Source organism: Chenopodium quinoa, unplaced genomic scaffold, assembly GCF_001683475.1.
Source record: "Chenopodium quinoa cultivar QQ74 unplaced genomic scaffold, ASM168347v1, whole genome shotgun sequence".
In the NCBI taxonomy this organism is placed as follows: Eukaryota; Viridiplantae; Streptophyta; class Magnoliopsida; order Caryophyllales; family Amaranthaceae; genus Chenopodium; species Chenopodium quinoa.
The window spans coordinates 111,765-131,031 of record NW_018744633.1 but is presented as its reverse complement, the minus strand read 5'-3'; the positions used below and the strand labels follow the sequence as shown (position 1 = coordinate 131,031).

The following is a 19,267-nucleotide window of genomic DNA, read 5'->3' as shown; positions in this document are numbered from 1 at the left end:
AAAACCACTCCTAATTGAATTAGGAATGATAAATTTATATTAGGCCCTCCCCTAGATCATTGGGCCGCATATAAAGCTCAAACCGGGCCCAGTTCAGTAAATTGGCCATAACTCCCTCAATATTCATTGAAATTGGGTTTATAATATATCGTCGGAAAGGTCTTGTCAAGCCCCATCCAACTACACTACTATTGGACCCATATCATGGACCAACCAAACTGGATTGGCTGTTTTCTTAAAATAAGTTTGTAAGCTTAAGAAGTCCATTTATGGACTAAAGCAAGCAAGCAGAAGTTGGAATCTGCGATTCAATGAAGCCATCAGTAAGTTTGGTTTTATCAAGAATCCAGATGAATCTTGTGTTTACAAGAAGGTTAGTGGGAGTGACATCGCCTTCTTAGTCTTGTATGTTGATGACATATTGCTCATTGGAAACAGCATTCCGTTCTTAGAGTCTGTAAAGGCCTGGCTTGGAAAGTGCTTCTCAATGAAAGACTTGGGAGAGGCTCAGTACATACTAGGCATCAAGATCTATAGGGATAGATCGAAAAGGATGATTGGATTGAGTCAGAGTACTTATATTGATAAGGCACTTGCTCGATTTGGCATGGAGGAGGCCAAGAGAGGTCACCTACCAATGTCACATGGCATAACCCTAAGCAAGAAGCAGTGTCCACAGACACTTGATGAGCGGGTAAGAATGAATCAGATTCCATATGCTTCGCTTATTGGATCGATCATGTATGCCATGATATGTACTAGGCCAGATGTATCGTATGCCTTGAGTGCTACGAGCCGTTACCAATCAGACCCAGGAGAGGCGCATTGGACTGCGGCCAAAAATATCCTAAAGTACCTGAAAAGGAACAAGGATAAATTCCTGGTGTATGGTGGTGCAGAGGATTTAGTTGTGGAAGGTTATACCGACGCAAGCTTCCAGACAGACAGAGACGATTTCAAATCGCAATCTGGATATGTGTTCAGTCTAAATGGAGGGGCGTTTAGTTGGAAGAGGGCAAAGCAGAGTACAACTGCAGATTCTACAACTGAATCGAATACTTAGCAGATGTTGAAGCAGCTAAGGAGGCTGTTTGGATTCGTAAGTTCGTTGGTGAACTTGATGTTGTACCCTCTATAAAGGGTCCAACAGCCCTCTATTGTGACAACAATGGAGCTATTGCTCTGGCCAGAGAGCCTAGGGAACATCAGAAGGTCAAACATGTCAAGCGGCGATTTCACATGATTCGAGAATGGAAATCAGAGGGTGAAATCAGAATTCGCAAAGTTGGAACGGATGACAATGTAGCCGATCCACTTACTAAACCTTTGCCTCAAGTGAAGCACAACAAGCACGTTGAGGCAATGGGAATCAAGCATGTAGGAGACTGGCTTTGATTTCCTTGTTTAGTGTTTTAGTTAATTTTGAGAAAAATTAATGTAAGACGCTAAGGAAAACCATTCAAGTTTTGGAGTAATATAAAATTTCATGCAATATTTTATTACTCTGTTATGCTATTTAATTGTGGTTTAGGATTAAATAATGAGTCCATTCGATTATGAGAATATTCAAAATAGGGTATCAAGACCAGTCTTCGTAAGGAAACACCTAAGAAGTGAACATTGAATATTATAATCGAAAATTATCCCTAATCAAGGTCATTTAAACGATGGACGATTAATGACCGATTGAGATTAGTGTGTAGTTTGATTTATAGCACTGTTTCATGTGCTACAAGGACATGATTTTCATAAATCATTTGCACAGGTATTGGTTTAGAACCATACTGGATCAACCTATGAGAATACTTTAAGAAATTAAAAAAAAATTGTCATAAAGATACATCTCATTATGGCTATCGGAACCTATTTCCTCGACCATGAGTATTGTGAGTTCTCTTGTTTGAGTACTAGTTCGCTTTGATGTTGTCACGTCTGCCGTAATAAGGGATTATAACGGCAACACTCGGGCGACTAAGTCCTCTCAGTAAGAGGAGCTACATTACAAGACTGGGAATCTCCCCCTACTAAAATAGGGAAGATGTCTTTGTTGTATACAAGGCCTCTCGAGCTGAGTCTAACACATGTGTCAAAACACATGTGTCAAAACACATTAGGTCACACAAGAGTCAAACACACTAAACCTTGAGTCAACCTCAAGTCAAAGCAATCATAATGTCAAACACAACAAAATTTAGGTCAAACCTAAGAAAAACTTCAGCAATGTCCTGTATTCCAAAACATAGATGTAGGTGCAATAAGTCCCAGACGAACAAGTGATATTCACTAAGGTCTAAGGCAAAAGACGCAAGTTTTTTCAAGACATGAGAAGCTATCACTTCCAAGGCATGAAGATGAGATAATTTGACAAGACTAATCAAGGCGTAGTAGTCTTCGACAATATCCCCTAAAGATATGGAAGATGTCACCTTAATTTGAGAAGACGCCTCAAGGTGTAGTGGTCTTTGACAAAATTCCCTAGGATGAGAAAGTTGTCACCCAATTTGAGAAGATAGCTCAAGGCGAAGCAATCTTTGACAACGTTCCCTAAGATATGGAGGTTGTCGAACAAAATAAATTTGATTCCACAAAAATTTATTGTGTCCTAAGGCATGGACGACTCATACAACAAGTTTCTCGAGGCAAAGAGACTCATAATTATTAGACGAGTTTTCCCAAGATGAAGAGAAATTGTCTATTGAATCACACTTCCCAAGGCGTAGAAGTTAGCGATTGCATCCCAAGGCGTGGTGGAATTTCACTTGCGAGCTACTTAAGGCGTAAGAGCTCACGACAGGACTCTCAAGGCGTGGAAACTGTAAAACTATTAGACTTCCCAAGGCGTGGAAAATCATCATTCAGAAGGCTTCTCAAGACGAAGGAGTCTACGACATGTTGTCCGAGGCAAGAAAATTTGTCATCATGCATTTGTGAGTTTCACAAGGCGTAGAAGCTCATGATAAGAATTCCCAAGGCGTGGAAAACCATCATTTTATGGATCGCTCGAGACGTAGTGGTTCACAATAAGAATTCCCAAGGCGTGGAGGACCGTCATTAAGTGAAACGCTCAAGACGAGGTGGTTCACGATAGAATTCCCAAGGCGTGGAAAATTGTCGTCTAGTGGATTGCATGAAGCGTAGTAGTTCGCGATAGAATTCCCAAGACGTGAAAGGACTGCCACAGCAAAAAATTGAGGAAAGACACAACCAAAGCAGTCTTCATCAATATTCCCTAGGCTTGAGGAAGATTGTCACAAATGTAAAAGAATCGGTTACCCAGGAGACGTGTACTCGACGGTGCAAGATACACGTTTCTTAACTCTTTTATATATTTAACTAAAGATAGTTTGCAAGTATCGGCATTACAAGAATAATTTAGGATGGCAGAATGTTCTTAATCATTCGCCGTCCCTATCGCTACTTTGACTTTTGTTTTTGAAACCTATGTTTCTCCAAACTCAGTCAAAGTGGGGGCTTTCTGTAGACACCTGATTGTGTCTCCCCAAAAACCAAACCCAGTGATAAATACCTTTCACGTCATTGATTATTGAATAAGGTGATATGTGAAAGAGTCTCGTAATGCACTAGTTTTTATTAAAAAATACTTCTTTTTGTTTCCGAACATCTTTCTTTTCGTACCCGGTTTATGAAAAACGTCCAGTCAAGTTTTTTTGGTCCATAATATGGGTCTAAAAATTGTTTAGTCGGATGGGGCTTGAAAAGACCTTTCCAATAATATATTATAAGCATAATTTGATTAATAATGAGAAAGTTATGGCCAAAATACTAAAATGGGCCCAAATAGGATTTTACCTACGACCCAATAATCATGTGGAGGGTCCAAATGTTTAATCCCATTCCTAAATTAATTAGGATTAATTATAATCTTATATAAGTTTCTAAAATATATTAATTATCCATTTTGAAAATATAAGATTAAAGAGTTTGAAATTGAATAAACCTTTCATTTTTAAGTCCTAATTCTATTTGAAATGAAAGACGTTCAAAGATGATCAAATATTATTATCGTGCCTCATAATTTTTATCCAAATCTTATATGGTTGGATAGATCTTGAAATTGTGTTTCTAATAATAATATATTATAATATTAATTCCAAACTATAGCGAAAAAGATATGAAGCAAATACGAAACTCTATCAAAAACTAACACCCTTCCATTATTTCGGTTATATCTTTTATTCTACTAAATATTTTAATTTGAATCAAATTGTTTTGGAAAGTAGACTTCAAGATATTACCAATGACATATTATATTCGGAAATTTCATGAAATGCCCCTGAGTAATTTTTTTATTCACCAAATACCCATCAAAACTTTCAAATTCACCAAATACACTTGAATTTAAGAAAAATGTCACCAAATGCCCTTATTGACTAACGGCAGTTAACAGCGTTAGTCATTAATGACTAATACGCCACGTGGCAGCCTCTAATTGGTTGTTGTAATATTAGTTAATTAATTATTAAAAAAAACTTAAAAAAATTTTAAAAAATTTTAAAAAATACCCCAACCACCTAAGACCCACCCCACCCCCAACGGCCGACCACCACCACCACCGCCAGATCCCACCCCTCCCCCTGCGCTGGTGGTCCCTTTTTGCCGACGAGGGCAACCCCCCCTCCCTCCGACACCCCCTCCCCTACCCCCGACCCCCTCTCCCTCCGTTTACCGTCCCCTTAAACCTTTCCCCATCCCTCGAAAAACCCCCCCTCCTTCGCGGTCGGCGTCCAAATCCCCTCCCCGGCGAACCTTTTTCGCCCCACCCCCCGCCATCCCCACCCCCTAAAAACCGAAACCGAAAAACCACAACCCTAAAAACCGAAAAACCCCCAAATCGAAACCCTAGATTTCGATTTAGGGTTTTTTTAATTAAAGGTAATTTTGGTTTTTTGGGTGGTGGTTTAGGGGGCAAAAGGGGGTGGGGATGGCGGGGGGTGGGGGGTGGGGCGAAAAAGGTTCGCCGGCGCCGGGGAGGGGGTTTGGACGCCGGCCGCGAAGGAGGGGGGGTTTCGAGGGATGGGGAGGGGGTTTAAGGGGACTGGAAACGGAGGGATAGGGGGCTGGGGGTAGGGGAGGGGTGTCGAGGGTGGGGGGCTGGCCTCGTCGGCGACCGGCGCCGGTTCCGGCTGGGAGCTGGCGGCCGCCGCCGGCGCCGTCTGGCAGGGGGCTGGTGGTGGGGCGGGGTGGGGTCTAGGGGGTGGTGGGGGTATTTTTTTTAATTTTTTTTAATTTTTTTTTATATTTTGAAAGTTTTTTAATAATTTATTTATTTATATTACAACAACCAATTAGAGGCTGCCACGTGGCGTATTAGTCATTAATGACTAACGGTGTTAACCGCTGTTAGTCATTAAGGGCATTTGGTGAAATTTTTTTAAACTCAGGAGTATTTGGTGAATTTGAAAGTTTTGATGGGTATTTGGTGAATAAAAAAATTACTCAGGGGCATTTCATGAAATTTCCGTATTATATTTCTTATTTGGACTTTTTGATAAAAAGTTATGATAAAAACAATAACTACAAAAACTGTTGTCCATCGAGTTTTATTCCGATTCGAATTCAGATTTTTTTCTTAATCCTTCTACCCTCTTTTTTCCCTATAAATAGAGGTCATATCATCCCTTTTTCAATCATCAATAATGATCATCAACAATCATCTATTATCTTCTCTCTCTTAAGCAAAAGCTTATTCTTTCTCCCTCTTTCTAGCCTAGCCTTTTTACAAACACAATACCACATTCACGAGACTTAGACACACCTAGCCAAATTCAAAGTTGTCTTTTCCCTAGACGTGAAAGGTTGATAATTTCTGAGGGTTTGGTCCCAAATCTTATTTCAATTATTTGATTAGATTTACCGTTTAATATTTTCATGGAAGTTACTAACGTGTGTATTGTTTTGATGGAAAGAGATACGAGGCAACAAAGGAAGTTGTTTTATTGTTATATATATTTAGAAAGCATGCTTAGATTATATTAATTCCTAGTATCATGTTAGGATGTTATTTATTGCTTTCTAGTATCATGTTTAGGTTGTTTTCTATTTTCTTCTATCATGTTAGTATCATATTAGGGCTAAAGTTTTAATCTTTATTGTTTAGTGACATGCTAGGATTTGTTATTAATTTTGTTAGTTATATGCCTAGGATCTTGCTAATAATAATATAATGCTTTGATGAGATTGAAAATATTATGATGATGATTTATTGTATCAATAATATTATGTTGCTTCATAATATTGTTAATGCTTGATCACGCCCTTTATTGCAAGATTAAAGACAATTTGTACTTGTAATCACGCTCAATAAGATAAATAATAATTTTATTTAGGCTAATGTGATTTAATTCAAGTGATCGCCAATAATAGTTTTGTTTGTGCATTAATATTCAACCAACATAGATTAAATAGGTTTTAGGGTTAACCTATTGATTGTATGTTAGTCAGAAAGCGCAAATGAATATGAGAAGAATAATGTAGAGGCCTACTTAGGTAAGTTTCAGTCTCTTTTAGGTTGGATTTGTACCTTCATCCCCGAATATCCAGTCATGGTTCCGGACTACTATTGAGTTAGCGATCTCATGAATCGTGAAGGGGTGTAACTTTCACCCTATCAACAGTTTACAAGTTCCTAAAACTTGTTGGTTACTCTTTTGCTCTAGCTTCCTTCCCTTCGGATGCCACCATGATTAAGTGTATGATCACAATAGGGCTCAAGTGTGGGATTCTTGAAATATTCCCTACAGTTTTTGGCGACTCCACTAGGGAGGAATTCTATTTTAATTCCAAAATTTTATTTTGGCAATAATTTAGAATGAGTGGTTGAGACTCGAAATGTTCTAAGTATTCATGTGCGTAATTTTGATTGAAATTATTGGCATAAGCATTAAAAAGGTCCGTATTGGATAGACCATACGTAATGCGTCAAAAACATAGGCTTTTTACACGTAGGAAATTTGGGAAAAGTCTTCCTAATTGAGTTTTTCCCTCTTTTCTGAACCTGTAAGGAGGGTGTTCCCATCGTAGGGGATCTTTCTCCTTAAATGCCCATGGCCCTTTAAAAGTCAAAAACATGGCCCTTTATACTTGTTAGGGTGTATTATGATTTAAATTCCTGACTGTTTTGGGGGACCCTGAATTAGAATTTATTCTTTCAGCACGCTTTTATATAAGAAACAAGTAAGAGTCACCAATGAGTTTTAGGAAAACTCATAAACCTCATTCATGCCTTTCTCCCAAGTACAGTTTAAGGGATATTTAGCACGAATCGTAAGTTTTTCCATGCCTAAATTGGTCTACGTGTACCAGAAATGAGTTTAGGAGCGAAGGTACCAAGATAGTGTTCCCTTTAGAGGGGAATCGCTATCTTAGCCCTAGTACGACCTCTACTAGCTCTTCCTTTTTCACAACTTCATCACCAAACAATATATGCAACGTGATACCTAAAAACTAAGTTAGTTGATTTTTTTTACACGCGTCAATCATACAGGAATTACATTGCAAAAGTCGGTATTCTTATTTAATTAATATTCATGAAAAGAACAAAATAAACAAGATTCGTCTTGTCTTAAGTGGTCAATCAACAATTAATTATTCAATTCTATTATTTATTTAAGACAAGATACTATGTGGAATTAATTAATTAAAATTTTGTTTAAAGTGATCAAACAACACTAATAAATTAATTAAAAGTTGTTTTAAACAAGAAAATAATGGTGATTGATCTAGGTGCTTGGGATTATACCACTTCTCTTTGTTAGATCTCCGTTTAGAATACTAATGGAATCCTGCTTGTTCGGGAACCTCCACCGCAATAACAAGTATTAAAGGGGGTGAGTGTTTAGGACAAGAGGGTTTGGTAGCATACAAGTTCATAAAGTTTCTGCCAGAGTTTTAGGTTAATTTTCGTCCCTTTGAACCTCGTATTAAGCCTCTATTTATAGGGATTGGATGCGTTGGGGGTTTTGAGCATTCTGTCGCAGCAGGTATCACGCACATCTGAATGGGTTGCGCGCGACATCTTAGCGTAAGTAATTTGGACGCGCTGCTATGGGCAGCACAACTGAACGTCTTGCGTGCAGTATTATGGTAAGATTCAATTTTATATTTTTATGAAATTCTAAATCTTCCGCAAGTGCATCACTAGTCGTTGCGTAGGGTGTAGCACGCAACCGATTAAGTTGCGCGTGCCAAACCAGCGCGACTCATTGAGATGCACGCGAATTTCTCTATGACAGCTTTGATTTTTAACTTAGGCTCCTCTAAATTCGTCGTAATTAGGTTTTAACCTCGGGCTCAAGCCTAATTATAACCAGGCTTAGTTAATTGACCTAATTTCATTTGCTTTTGGGTTAGGCTAGTAATTTTGTGTTCTCACGATTTAATTAGTTATACATAAGTATTATTCACATTGATCCAACAAGAAGATGGTTTTATTTATCGTCATAGCATTTCATGTTTGGAAAGGACGCCAAAAGTAGATGTCTACAGTTAGCCCCCACTATGATCGAGTTTGGAATAGAAGAGGATAAAAGTATTCAAGGAAATAAATCCGAGACTCATTCTGCAAAGTTCCCTAAGAATAGAGAATATTTCAAAATGTTTAAGGTCGAAACGATCCTTGATTTCCTAAGTGTTTGAAACAAGTAGCTATTAAGGCTAAAAAAAATCATTTTCTAGTCTTAACACGCTAAAGAATATAAATTGATCATTTGCAAATTTAGAACGCTTTTACAAGTAAAGGTTGTCCTGGGTGATGTCAAGGCATGAGAAGAAATCGATTTAAAAAGGATAAAAGGGGATGAAATCCTCTCGATCATTGCATTGTTGATCTAAAGTCTCTCAATATGTCATTGAAACTTTAGCTTGATTTTAACAATTTAAAAAGATGATAAAAGGGGAGGTGTTTTGGCATTCATAGCCTACCACGTGAATAAAGTTCTTGACACTCGCTTGTCAAAACGCACTCTTCGATGTCCACAAGATATAAATACATGTCTCAGGACTGTCCGGTAAGCTAGTAAGCTCACTAACTGCCGTATTTGCTTCTAATCAAGAAGTGTATGTTCTCGAATGGTTCGGCGCATCAGTCCACTCGTTTTAGCTAACACCTAAAGAAAGAAAGGAATTCTACTGTTTTAGTTACGAGCGGTAGATCGATCACGTTGGGTATGAAGAGGTGAAATTTTACGCCATAAAATTTTACGCTGTATGATAACGCCATCCTTTTTGCTGTGGACGCCAAAAAGAAAGAAAAGAACGTGACATTTCTAAAGTAAGTACAGTAAAATGACAAACCTGTCTATGGGAGCTTTGACGTAAAGCACCACAACGAAACGTCTTAAGACACGCTCACGAAAAAACGTCCAAAACATATGCTTAGGGAAGGCACAAAGCACGGTGTGCATGCAGGATGATACAAAAAGCTAACAAAGAAGAAAATAAACTACTGATGCAAAGCAATTTTAAAAGATTTTGATAATTTACGCGTTATTACTTCTAAAAACGTACAAAACTGTTGGGAAAATGGATCAAAATCTGAGTACCAGTCTTTTAAGTGACCAGTGTCCGCATGCAAAGTAGTAGGTTGCGCTGAGATGCCATGTGTATCTTGATGAGTTGTGCGCAACATTTTAATAAGTAAAAAGAGCTGGACAAGCGTAATCTGCAGCTCACTCTCTTCTTCTCCTCTTTCTCCAATTTTGATCTCTTTCCATTTTTGGTTGTCGTTTGAAGCTAAGGAAAGTAAATCTTGCTCCTTTTATTATACCAGTCTTTAAAATTGGTTAATAAAATGGATAAAGACGAATGAAGAATCCTAACTAGAAGTTCGGGTTTTTTTTTTCGACTTGTTTTCATGAATTTGTTTGTTTTGTTGTGACATGTTTAGTATATTGCAACAAGTTTCATGTGAAGTGGTAAAGCATTGATCCTGTATGAGCATGTACAAGCATATATGTGTTTTTCTTTTGTTTATTTTAATTTTGAATTTGTGTTTGAACTTTATTTCTCTTTTTTGCTCACATAGACTATACTTGTTAATGTAAATTGAATTGTTTAGAACAACAATTATGCATTAAAATTATAAATGAGATTTTGAAATTTGATAATAGCATGAAATTGTTCTTGCGACTCATGTTTATTTTTTTTCATGCATAAGTTGCAAAATTGGTTTTAACAATGATAAAAATAACCGATAGTTATTATTATTCACTTATAAAACAGTGATTTCAAGATTTGCACCAAACTAGTTAGTTTAGGAAATTCTTGAAGACATCATTGAACTGGTGTAGCTTGGTTATATTTTGGGCTTGTAAGCCCCCATTTTATATTTTCGAATGTTGTAGTCCCCAGTGTTGGGTGACTTCGATAACTTGCTTCTTTTTTTAATAATTAGACCCTTTCGTGTTGTTTAGGTCTGGAAATCTCATGTTTTGTCTGATTGTTACAACAACTAGGATCTTTGAAATGTTTAAACGAGTGTGTTAAAAATCGTTTTCGACCATTCATAGTTTTAACAAAGGAAATTTTCTAAGTCTAGTAATATTGGTCATTCATTAGACAAGTAAAAGGGAAAATGAAATGTTCTTCAAATTTTTCCTCTATTCTTGATACTTTCGAATTCTTTCTTTTGAGTTCAAATTTTGTACTGATTTGAAGCTCAAGAAAGTAGATGTTATCCTCCTTGTGAAATTCCAATGTGTGCAACAATGGAGAATAATTAAAATGAAGATCCTTAATTTAGAATTTAGGAGTGTTTTGTTATACATTCTAATTCATAAAATTGTTTGTCTTATGTTAATAAAGTTTCTTGATACAATTTTTATGATGAATGATTGAGTATTTAACTTTCATATGAGCAGGCATGTTGTATACGTTTGGACTCTATTTGATACTCATGATTTTGTTTCTTTCGCTCTATACTAGTCATACTCTCTAATCTCTATAGTAAATTGAAGTATTGAATCAACAATTATGCACTAAGATTAGTTTTTGAAGTTGAACTTGAAATGGGATCGAATATGTGATATGTTTGTAGTTTGTTTCTATGTCCAAGTTTAGTTGCAAACATAGTTTTCAAAGGAACAAAATGATTATTGAATCATTGAGATGCTTTTGAAAATTGTAAGGCTCGAGATCTACGTAAACTATTTGTAGTTTAGGTGATTCTCGAAAGTAACTCGAATGGCATGAATATCTCTTTTTTTTTATTGTGGATATTGGATCCCCCATGTGTCAGGTTATGCGCATTCTTGCTATTTCATAAGTCTTGGATTCCCCAATTTGGGGTAATTCTAATGACTTGCTTTTGTTTAGGTCATTCATATCATCATGATGTTGGAATGAGCCTATGTATACTATGTTTTTGTGTTTTGAGAACATTTTAGGAGAATGACATGGCTAACGCCTTTTAGCTAAAGTCATTTTTAAGGAAGCAAGTTAGTTCCTTGTTAGTTTTATAAACCAAAAACAATTGCAGTTAAGGTTTAGTAATCTTTACCAAATGTCTAAACTTTTGTAAAGATCATTGCGATAATTTTATTGTCAAAGTTGATTTTAGATCATCAAATATTTTCTTTGTTCTTATCAATCTTTGATTTTGGTCTTGTAGGTGGTTCATTTACCATCCCTAAGCCAATATTAACCGGATGATAAGGCGAGAACAAGTTTGAGTTAAGGAGAGGTCGAAACTTAGTTCATTCATTTTGGAAATCTTTTTGTATATACATGTATCATCCAAAAGGTTATTGCGAATCTGAAAATTTATTCATTGGCGAAATGAATTAAAAATTCAGAAAGGAAATTTTGAAGACTATTTTTTTTTTATTGGAAACATGTTATTTCGAACTAGAATTCAAAATTTGGAGAGAGTCCAATTTAATGAAAGTTTGTTTTGAAATAAAATGAAGCAATTTTTTCTAGTACGCAAAATACTTAATCATATTATTTTCAAAACTGGATCTAAAATAGAAAGAAAAGTGTAGCTCGTAATTGAATGTGACTTTTTTGTCCAAGATTGATGAAGTTAAGTTGTAATTTTCAACTTATTTCAACAATGATATTAAAATATGAGCAAACTTTCGCATGTGTATTCTTGTTATCTCTCCTTTTTTTTAGTGTTTGTCATCATTGTCCTATTTTGTTAATTGAAAGTGAAGTTCTTCCAGTTAAACAAGTGTCGTAGTTTAAAAATGAGTATTTATCAAACTTAGGTTTGATGGAGTGTTAGAATGATGTATAAAATCATTCGAATCACTTTTCAAATTATGGTCTTAATATAAGTTAGAATAGACCTATATTTTTATAACTCCCAAGTGTGGAATCACTTTCCAAAATATGGTCTTAATATAAGTTAGAATAGTAAGGTTAGAGAGAAATTAATAATAGGGTTGGAAATGTTAAGATGGATGAAAGAAAAGTAAAAAGGAGGCATGGAAAAGGGACGAAGATGTAGCTTCCCTTATTTTGTAAGAGAAAATGTTTTCCATCATTAGGAAATTTTTTTCCACCTTTTCACAAACCGAACAAAGCAAAATGGAAATAAAAAAAAAAAGTCATTTTCCATTACACATCTATACTTATCTATTAAAAAATGTTCCCAAGAACGTCGATGTGTCACGCCATCTCTTTTCTTTATTGTGCCACGTCATCTTCCCAACATCTCACGACTACACGTCATCACTCAAATAGTGTCACATCACCCAATCAACCAACATTACTCCGTATATATAGGGATAAGGGGATTCAAACCCTTAACCTCTTTTATAACAAAGATGACTATTTAACCATCTAAACCAATTACTCCCTCCGTTTTTAAATACTTGCTCTATTTCTCCATGCGCGGAGTTTTAGAAGAAATTGGAGAAAGTAATAAAATATAGAGGTAGTGGGGTAGTTGAAAAAATAAAAAATTGTAAAAAGCAAAAGTAGTGGAAGAATATGAGGAGAGAGAGCATTATGTTTGGTCCACTAAGTGTGAGAAATGAATTAAATATTGTAAAAGCTTTCCTTAAAGGAAATGGAGCAAGTATTTAAAAACGGCCAGAAAAGGAAAGTGGAGCAAGTATTTAAAAACGGAGGGAGTATTAACTATGTTATCAATATATATATATACATATATATATATATATATACATATATATATATATATATATATATATATATACTCCCTCCGTTACTTTTTACTCGCAACTTTTACCATTTTTAACCGTTACACATTACTTGCAACATTTTTATTTCTTTCCTTTTATGGTAGGTTTTTAATGACAAAATTACCAATTTACCCTTATTTTTTTAAACCCTTTCTAATTTCCACTAACCTATTCTTATTTAACTCCTAATCTAATTTACTAACACTAATCTAATCTAACCATTCCCACCAAAAAATACCCACCCCAAACTGATTTCATCAGAAATCATCCACCCTCTCAACTACCAGAATTGAATGAAGATCATTCAATTCTCCTCGTTCATGGTTCCCAAAACTCCCTTCTTCTGGAGATTTCTCAAGAAGAACCCTAGATCTACTCCTTTTTCATCCTTTCTCTCTCATCTGCGTCCTTTGTTCTCTCTTCCTCCTTCTCTACAAACCCTAACTGCGCTCTCTTCCTCTGTCTTCTCTTTTTCCCCTCTTGTTATCTAAGAAAATGAGTTCCAAAAAACGCGAGTTGAAGTCCCTTGAACTCCCTGAGAAAGATTCCAACACCGTTACTCGGTATCTACCTCAAAGGGGTACTGGAATCATGAAACCAGTACAACGGTGTTCTTCTTCCTTTTCCAGGTACAAGAGGGGGAAGATCGGGCTAAATTGGAGGAGTATATCTCTAGCGACGACGAGAAGGAGGAAGTGGAGGCAGATCCGGCGGTGGTGGGTCAAGATCCGGTGGTTGTGGTTGCTAATGTCCCTGCTGCTGGTGGTGAAGTGGTTAACGTTGATGATGGGAAGCAGGAAAGCCCTAAAAAGGCTGATTCTGGGAAGAAGACCACCGCTGGTACTGCTTCCGGCAGTGGCGGGTCACCTCGTGGACAAAAGAGGCGCAGATCTGTCTGGAAGGATGATTACAGTGACTGGGATCCCTGCTACATGGCATTTTTGAGGGACAAGTACCCTCATGACTTCCCACCAGATCTTTGATCTTGCAGCGTAACTATTACTAAACCCTAATTCCTTGATTTTGGTTTTAATTCTGAGTCCTTCATGCTTACATATGCATCTGAGTCCCTTTTGATGTTGTTAGCTTTATTAGTTGTTTGTTGTTGCCCTGTTTGAGGCTTTTTCATGTTGTTGTTGTTGTTTGGTGGTTGTGGTAGACAGATTTGGTCATGATTTCATACTTTTGACCATTTTGAGTGATGGTTTTGATGCTGGTTTGTGTGATTATGATTGTCCTGTGCTTTAAATGATTATTCTTCCTATGAGTCCCTTACTGGTGGTTGCTATGATTTGTATTTGATGTGTTGGATGTTTGTTGGTTGGCTGTTGAATTGAGTCCATAAGAATGCAACTTGGAGAGTTAGTGTTGTATGGATGATGGCATGTTGGGTTGTGGAATAGACACTTGGGTTTTCTGGTTTGTTGTGTGCTTGTGTTCTTGGCATTGTGTACAAATACTTTGGAGTCCCATTAGGTGTTTGTATTGTTGATGCTTTGAGTCCCCCCCCCCCTTGTACTATGCATCAAAGTGTAAATTAAATTCCAAATGATGAAGGGACTCTTATGACTTGAGCCCATAATGGAAGGATGCTCCAACATTCTCCCTAAAAGAAATGTTGTTGAGGTGCCTACTTATGGTTGCTAACATGGTTAATCAATTCCCATCTCATGGAATTAACTAAGAATGGTCTTGCCATACATGAGCACCTTCAAATCATGTTAATATTTCCACTTCATTTGGGCAAAAAATTGTTGGTTTTACAAAAGCACTACTTCATATGGAATAGCATGTCATGACTGCCTAGTCAATCTATTTAACAAAAGACACCTAACCATTACAAAACATACAAAAAGCCTAGTTTTAGTGTAAATGGTTATGTGTGGCAGTCTCTGATCTTGTGTATGTTGTCGCTTGTGTCTTCATTTGCAAAAAGTTGTTTGTTACTTACAAAAGTTGTGTCTTCTCCCCACCTCTGTCTTCATCACCTACTTGTATCATCATCAATCTGCATCTACTTCCATCTCTTCATGATGTGGTTGAGGGCCTGTTGTTGGGACAAAAAGTGTGTTGAGATACTCCACTGTGTTAGCTACCAGTTTCTTGTCTACCTTCAAAATATCCTCCAAAGCCCCCTGCCTGTCTAGCCTAGCCTTTCCCATGTGTGGTGGATTAAAGTTGTTTCCACCTTGCTTTTCCAACACTTTAATCATACAAGACTGAAGTGTGATCCAAGTGTATCTATTTAGTGTTGGATCAAACATCTCAAATGCCTCATCCACCTTCTCAATTAGCTCATCCAAGTTAGTTGGAAATGATTGGTACTGATTTGATTGTATAGCCTTGAATAACCCAAGATCCAGTACATTTAGGTCAGGGGATTGGGCAGGTTGGAATACAAACTGAATGTTGAACCCATTAGCTTGAGTGGCAGCCAAAAACTCTTCATCTTTTGGAACTTGGTGAGGCCTAGCATTGTCCCATTGTATGATTATGTTTTTTGACAATTCTGGTGGCCATTCTGCATGTATTGTTGGAATGATTTTGTCCAAAATCATTTCCCTAATTGCATCCTTGTTCACACTTTGAATGTCTTTTGTTTCAATTGTCCCTGCCTCTCTGTTCTTGCTTTTCTTTCTTGCCCTTTCATGCTTCACAAATGGGAACAAACCATACTTCCCTGAGTGTAGCATAGTCTCATCTTGTGCATATAATGGTTTTCCAACCATACCCATGAACATTGCCTTCAATTTAAATCTTTTTTACTCTTGTGCTCTGTAAGGAACCTCCTCATTTGGTGTTAGAAAGAAGGTCCTTGTCTCTGGGTTCAAGTAGAACCATTTCTCATCAATATGGATGTAATGTTGCATATCTATGAATGAAGGGTCCCCCTCACTTGGAACTGGAAGTATGTGTTGTAGAACCCACTTGAGCCTTGCAATCTTGTGATTATCAGTTAGTGCAGGGTGATTACTTGCTAAAACTGCCCTGAGTTTGCCTCTTTTTTTTTTAATCTGTGAATAAGAACATGGCTAACATTCAGAGTTGCCCCATAGCTTTTTTTTGTGGTGCTCTTGTACAGTGGCACTGACATAAGCCACTCATCAGAATATTCAATGGTCTTTCTTCCTGTTTTGCCTAGCTTCTTGGTTCTGACATCAACTACTTCTCCCAGTTGCATGTGTTTTTTTTATTACTTGAAGCCATATGGTTGTAGTTGATTTGTGTACTTGATGTTTCCTAGCCAAATAGGAGAGCATTCCTCTTGGGAGTGAGCCACCTTCCATATTCAGTAGAATATCATCTACTATCTGTCTTTTCTGTTGAATGCTGAGTTCTCTGCTTTGCCTCCCATTGTTTGCTGCATTGTTGTCTTGCTCTTCCTCTGTATCTGAGTCCCCTGTCTGAGTGCCTTCACTGTGTTCCTGTTGAGATGATTGTTGTGATTCTGTCCCTAACCCTGATGGTGAATGCATGGAATTTTCTTCCATCTCTGTCATATGCTCCATGAGCAATTGGTTGATATTGAAAAATTCATCCTCGATTTCTGCCATGAGTCCCATTTTTTTTTTTTTTTTGCGGATTTGATGGTAGGTGATGAAGTGGAGGTGACTTGCCTTTTTTTGAGAGCTTTCAATTGAGCCTAATTCTGTACAAATTCACTAATGTTGCTGCTACTAACTCAGCAATTAGGAATTAGGACTAATTCTAGATGATGTTGATGACTTTTGTAATTTTCAAACTTTGGTGTTTAGAATTTCTGGTCTGTAATTTAACAGTATAATTTGTATTTCCCTCCCCCCCCCAATTCCCTTTTGAAACTCTAATGGTGTTGTGGGTGTGGAATGAATCAGTTTGGCCCTTTTAAAGGGAGCTTATGGCTTACATTTTGGTGTTTAAATTTCAATTTCAAACTTTTCGAAATTTCATGAAAATTTTGGAGGCTAAATCATTTAGCCTCCAAAAAATCTGTCAGCCAAATGAGTAAAAAGAGAGGGAAAGGAGAGAGAAAGGAGAGAGAGAGAAAAAAAAAAAGTCACATGTACCCACTTGCAAATGGGTCCACTTCTTTTCCCTCCCTTTTTAACTCTACTAATCACATGCCCCTCCCTTTATAATCTCTCCTTAAAAACTTTTGCCTAGGAGTCCGTTCCTCCCTCCAAAGTTGCGAGTAAAAAGTAACGGAGGGAGATATATATATATATATATATATATAACTTTACTTTGCATTAAGTGAAACCAGAAGGTTCATTGAAAAAAAAAAGATACTTACAAAATAGCACAACTTTGATTTGACAAAGACAATTGCAGTTTAGAAAATCCTTTAAAAGATTCATCGACTGCACGTCTACAACAATAGCAACCCGGGACAACGCCCGGATTACCCACTAGTTTTACATCAAACCATATGAAGCCTTAATGTAAGTGCTTGCAAGTAACAAAATACTGAACTAACACAAGCCTAATATAGATAGACTTTCCTCAAAGTCGGCACCTTTTTAGTTATTTGAAAGTTGGGATCATTTAATGTAGGATGTCATATAGTTGATACTCCCTCTGATTCAATTTGATAGTCCTACTTTGAATTTGCATGGTCTCTAAGACGCCTTTCACCATGAATAACTTTATTATATATTAATAAAAATTATAAAATTTGAATTTATAAAACTACACATTGAAACATATAAAATTGTCTCACATATTTTATATATATATATTTATGTGAGTTTTTGGTTAATATTTGTTTTCTTTTATAAAAAACATTTGACTAATAAATAGTCAACATGTTTCAAAAAAAAATAATAAATAAATAGTCAACATGAAACCATCAAACACTTTCTCCTTTTTTTTTCTTAACACGTTTTGACTATAGCATTATTCACATATTTGCCTTTGAGCATGATTTATACGTAATGAAAAATATAGTCATGTGAAATCTTGATAGATTTGTCGCAATATGTATTCAATACATCAACTTTTTAAATTTTTGCTTGGTAATTAAATATATTACTTCCTCCTTTTCGTTTTAATTGCTACACTTTCCTATTTTGAAAATTGTTAATTAGTTGCAACACTTTTTATTTATGACATTTCTTTTTCTCTACCTCTCTCCTACCTACATGGATCCCTCTTATTTGTCTTTCTCTATCTACTTAAAAGATTGTCTACAAAATCGTGAAAATAAAACTGTAGCAATTAAAAATAAACGGAGAAAGTATAATATTTGGAGATATAAGGCTAGAGTCAGGGCCAATTTTGAGATTTCAGGGGCCCAAGGGCGAAAGAATAAATCAAGGCCCTATAATATGTAATTTTTTTTTTTGTTATTGAAGAGAATTTTTTTTATATATACACTTTAATATGAACAAATTATCAGTCTTTAAAAAAAAATTTAGAGCAAATAATCTAGTTTTAACTATGAATATATATATATGATAAATTGATAATACATAGAGGGTAATTTTGGAAAAAAAAAAAAGAAAAGGAAATTAGGGCTCATGGTAGTCGAACCACCGACTCTTGAGACACATTAAAGCTCAACAACTTAACTTAACCACTATGATACAGAGTTACTAATGTTGATATTTGCATCTAAAAATTTTATATAGCTTTCTCCTGTACATAAAGATGAAAATGGGGCCTCTCTTTTCGTGGGCCCTGGGCGGGTGCCCTGGCTGCCCCACTTCAGCGACGGGCCTGGCTATAGTAGTTGGCTAGTTCTCTAACATAGGCGTGAGGCAAGAGGTTGATTCTCACCAAGAACATTTTAGGAGGGATTCCTTTACATCCTCTCTTCTAGGATGGGTCTTCTCCAGAAATTGATTTTGGCACACCCATATGTAAGAAGAACATAAAAAACTGTGTTCTCACATAGGGATGTGCCAAAATCATTTCCCGTCTTCACCTTATCATATATATATATATATATATATATATATAATTGAGATCATGTGATAACCAAGATGAATAATAGGAACTAGGAACCAATATCAGCCTTTAATCACGCTACATCCGACGGCTCACATCTCACCCGCATTCATTAATGGCATTTTCATAATTTAGCGAATTTTAAAACTTTTTTTCTAGTGTTTTTTTTTAAA

General features: G+C 36.4%; 1 protein-coding gene across 1 annotated transcript; it reads right to left on the bottom strand.

Moving 5' to 3' along the window:
• Positions 1–15,169: 15,169 nt before the first annotated feature.
• LOC110701536 lies at positions 15,170–15,901 on the bottom strand. The gene has a single exon (XM_021879171.1). The coding sequence runs from the start codon at positions 15,899–15,901 to the stop codon at positions 15,170–15,172; it is 732 nt and encodes a 243-aa protein (XP_021734863.1).
• Between the last annotated feature and the right edge of the window lie 3,366 nt (positions 15,902–19,267).

Coding starts and splice junctions, on each gene's coding strand:
- LOC110701536 (XM_021879171.1), bottom strand. CDS start 15,901: ATGGGTATGGTTGGAAAACCATTATATGCACAAGATGAGACTATGCTA.